This window comes from Engraulis encrasicolus, chromosome 18 (genome assembly GCF_034702125.1).
Source record: "Engraulis encrasicolus isolate BLACKSEA-1 chromosome 18, IST_EnEncr_1.0, whole genome shotgun sequence".
NCBI lineage: Eukaryota > Metazoa > Chordata > Actinopteri > Clupeiformes > Engraulidae > Engraulis > Engraulis encrasicolus.
Window position 1 is genome coordinate 42,653,101 of NC_085874.1, and position 3,690 is coordinate 42,656,790.

The 3,690-nt window shown below is 47.5% G+C and overlaps 1 protein-coding gene across 1 annotated transcript in view; it reads left to right on the forward strand.

Moving 5' to 3' along the window:
• Positions 1-1,205: 1,205 nt before the first annotated feature.
• xkr5a (XK related 5a) overlaps positions 1,206-3,690 on the forward strand; it is a 20,554-nt gene continuing 18,069 nt past the window's right edge. Inside the window, exon 1 of the mRNA XM_063222196.1 lies at positions 1,206-1,332. Coding sequence (XP_063078266.1) covers positions 1,206-1,332 — 127 coding nt within the window. The remainder of the gene's footprint in view (positions 1,333-3,690) is intronic.

Sequence of the window (3,690 nt, forward strand, 5' to 3'; positions counted from 1 at the left end):
TTTGTAGAAACGACCAGTGGGCCCTGGACCATAGGTTGAAAATCACTGAGCTAAAGAATGCTAAACTCTGAAAAACTCAAATCAAAACTCCGCCCAAAACCTAACCCTAACCTGTCAGTGAGGAAATGTTACTTTTTACACTTTTACTTTTACCAGTAACAACACAACTACCCCAGAAAAAAGGGTCAAAACATGTGGGTCCAGGATTTGGGTCCTACATGGAGCGAGGGCCTCAGCATGTGGGTGTGCTCCAAAAGCAGTGGCCTAACAAAGGTAGATTAGTGTAGTACACACACACACACACACATGCACACACAGACACACAGACACACAGAGACACACACACACACACACACACACACACACACACACACACACACACACACACACACACACACACACACACACACACACACACTGCATGGATGTTTGTACACACACACACACACACACACACACACACACACACACACACACACACACACACACACACACACACACACACACACACACACACACACACACACACACACACACACACACACACACACACACACTTTATTTACATTCTGTTCAGATACCACTTTCCATATTTGCTCTCTTTCTATTTCTCAAGCACATTGTAGGCCTACCACTTAAATAGGCCTTCTATTGACTGGTGTTTGGATAGATTTTCTAGTTGGGCAAACTAGGCCTACTGATGAATCTGGTCCTAGATACACAATAAAATGCCACCAATACGATTCTCCAGGACCTAGGAAGGAAATGTTTGATAAATCCCCAAGTTTTTTCACTAACTCTCCTTACAATAATGTATCTTTTCAGACACACCCAATGCGGGGACTCGTTTCAGAATGGTAGTACTGTGGGCCTTCAAAACATTTTACAACATGCCTGAAATATTTCTATTCTATACAACTGTTTTAGGTGTTATTGCATTAATCTAGGGATGCAGCAGGACATATCAGCAGATGTGTCGAAAAAAAGAAGACACGACACAGTGCGTGTTATCATCCCACAGGTCCATCAGTGCCTCCTCCTAGTAGCCCAAGCTCCCGCTCGTGCGCTGCGGCTTTAATTCCAGCAGGATGACGTCAGATATTTTTGACGGGAGGATGGAGTAACGGTATCCGCCACCGTCGAGAGAGAAGGATGTCAACAATGTCACGGATGGGTTCTAGTAGTGGCCGCCTGTCTGCTCCACCATGATAAGCGAGGACTTGGGTTCGGGGCCGATGGCACCGGCGGTCCGTAGAGGATGCTGGACCGCGTGGTGCCAAGTGACTCTGTTCGCCGTGTCGGCTCTCTTGATCGTGGCGGAGAGAACCGCGCGTGAGTGGGCACCCACAGCACAGCACTCCCTAGACTCCACTTAATATGATAGCCTAACCTAACCTCCATCCGACTATTGCCACGGCACCCGTTGGCAAACTAGACCAGCACCTCTGTTTCTGTCATAGCAATTGATTGTAGTGCTTGTACGTGCGCCCATGGAATGGATGTGTGATGGGGACGCTTGAATTTCCCTGCTAAATTTCAGCATCTGTCTTAACCATTAGATGACAGGGCTTGCGGCGTATTTAGGACATTGCATGTAAAGATGATTATAAAGCTGGCGTTTGCGTATTTCAATGCTATGTACGTCTCCCTGCAAACGCATCGTCGACAGCCGCACGTTGCTGTGCGTATAAGCGAGGCTGTAGCCCGCTTAAAATTCCTCTCACGTTGTAGCCACAACCGTTGCGAAGAGAGATGACGAGAAGGGAGACAGGGATGAGTTGTTTAGACTCTCATTCCAACATACATACGTTCTTGTTGGAAATTGTTGGACTGAGAAATTAGAATAGGCTCCTTTAGTACACGGTAACTAACAGGTATAAGACAAAAATGGAGTGGGACGTATACTCGGTCATTTCTGACTCATGTTACTCGTTTTAACCATATGTGGTCGGTGGATATATGTCAATGCAATTCTTGTACACTGTGCACTGAGGATGTGCTCCACTTCCAGGTGTTGTTGTGTCGGCTATTCTACTCTGGCTGCCGCGTTGTAGCCTAGTGTGTGGGTGTGTGTCACCTACGAGTTGTTTTTGGCGTTGCCCGTGTGGCTCCGAGGTGCACCTGCTAGGCGGGAGCGCAGTAAGGAGATCAATTACACGAGGCGAAGCCGGAGGGTGGAGTTTAAAGGAGCTTTGGCACGAGCCGAGGACGTCTTTCAAGGGGTATTAAAATACGGCGCGTGTGCGCCACGGAGTCTCGAAGGCAGAGCCAAATCAATGAATGGCGCACGAGCGATAATCATCATCAACAACAACAACAACAACACACACACACACACACACACACACACACACACACACACACACACACACACACACACACACACACACACACACACACACACACGTTAAATCTAACAGACAGGAGAAGCAGGAAGAGAGAGAGAGAGAGAGAGAGAGAGGGAGAGAGCGTGTTGGCAATGGTGCAATATGCTGTCATCAGGGTAATCCAACTGACAAACAGGGATACCCCATTGCACACAGAGCTGAAATCATGTTAGCCTATAAATAAAGACACATTTCCCCTCTCTCCAAAACACCTCTTTCTGTCTGTCTGTCTGTCTGTCTGTCTGTCTGTCTGTCTGTCTGTCTGTCTGTCTGTCTGTCTGTCTGTCTGTCTGTCTGTCTGTCTCTCTCTCTCTCACACACACACAGACACACACACAGACACACACACAGACACACACACACACACACACACACACACACACACACACACACACACACACACACACACACACACACACACACACACACACACACACACACACAGATGAAACTTCATGTATGAGCTCCATAGCACAGACTGGTAAATGTGTGGTTAGAGCGCTGCTGAAAGTCTCTCTCCTCTCATCCACACAAGTTACCGTTAGTACAGTAAAATGCACCAGTACTCCTCCTTATCCTGGTGAGAGTGCAGCTGTTAGCTCTTTTTGTTCTTGTTGTCTGTTGTTGTTTTCATCTTTATTTGATAGGACAGTGTGAGAGGTGGACAGGAGGTGAATTGGGAAAAAGAAGGGGAGGGATTGGCAAAGGACCCGGGCCGGGAAATTGAACCCGGGTCAGCCGCATGGTTGGCCAGTTGACCATGGCAGGGCCAGCTGTTAGCTCATTAAGAGTGCCACTGCCATCACGAAGATGAGAGTTAGTTGGACTCGGACAATGCAGCTATCCCCTCTCTCCATCTGAGCTATCTGTTCTGCATAGGCTGCTGCAGCTAACTTGGGCTTGGCTGTCAACTAATTTGACCAATCTCTCTCCCTGTGTATGCGGGCTGAAGCGTTTGTGTGCGTGTGTGTGTGTGTGTGTGTGTGTGTGTGTGTGTGTGTGTGTGTGTGTGTGTGTGTGTGTGTGTGTGTGTGTGTGTGTGTGTGTGTGTGTGTGTGTGTGTGCGTGCGTGTGTGCGTGCGTGTGTTTTATATTGGTGTGCATGCTTCTCAATGCTGTCCTGTCCCCTACCTATGACTCGGTCCGGGTCAACTAACTGCACGCCCCATCACCTCTCAGCACAGGTCAATTCAAGAATCTTTTTGAGTGTGACAAATTGCTTATTGTATTGCTAAAGCACAAAATATATGGTTATGCTTTAGAAGAACTTCCCCAAAAAAACATTATTAACACGTTATTAATA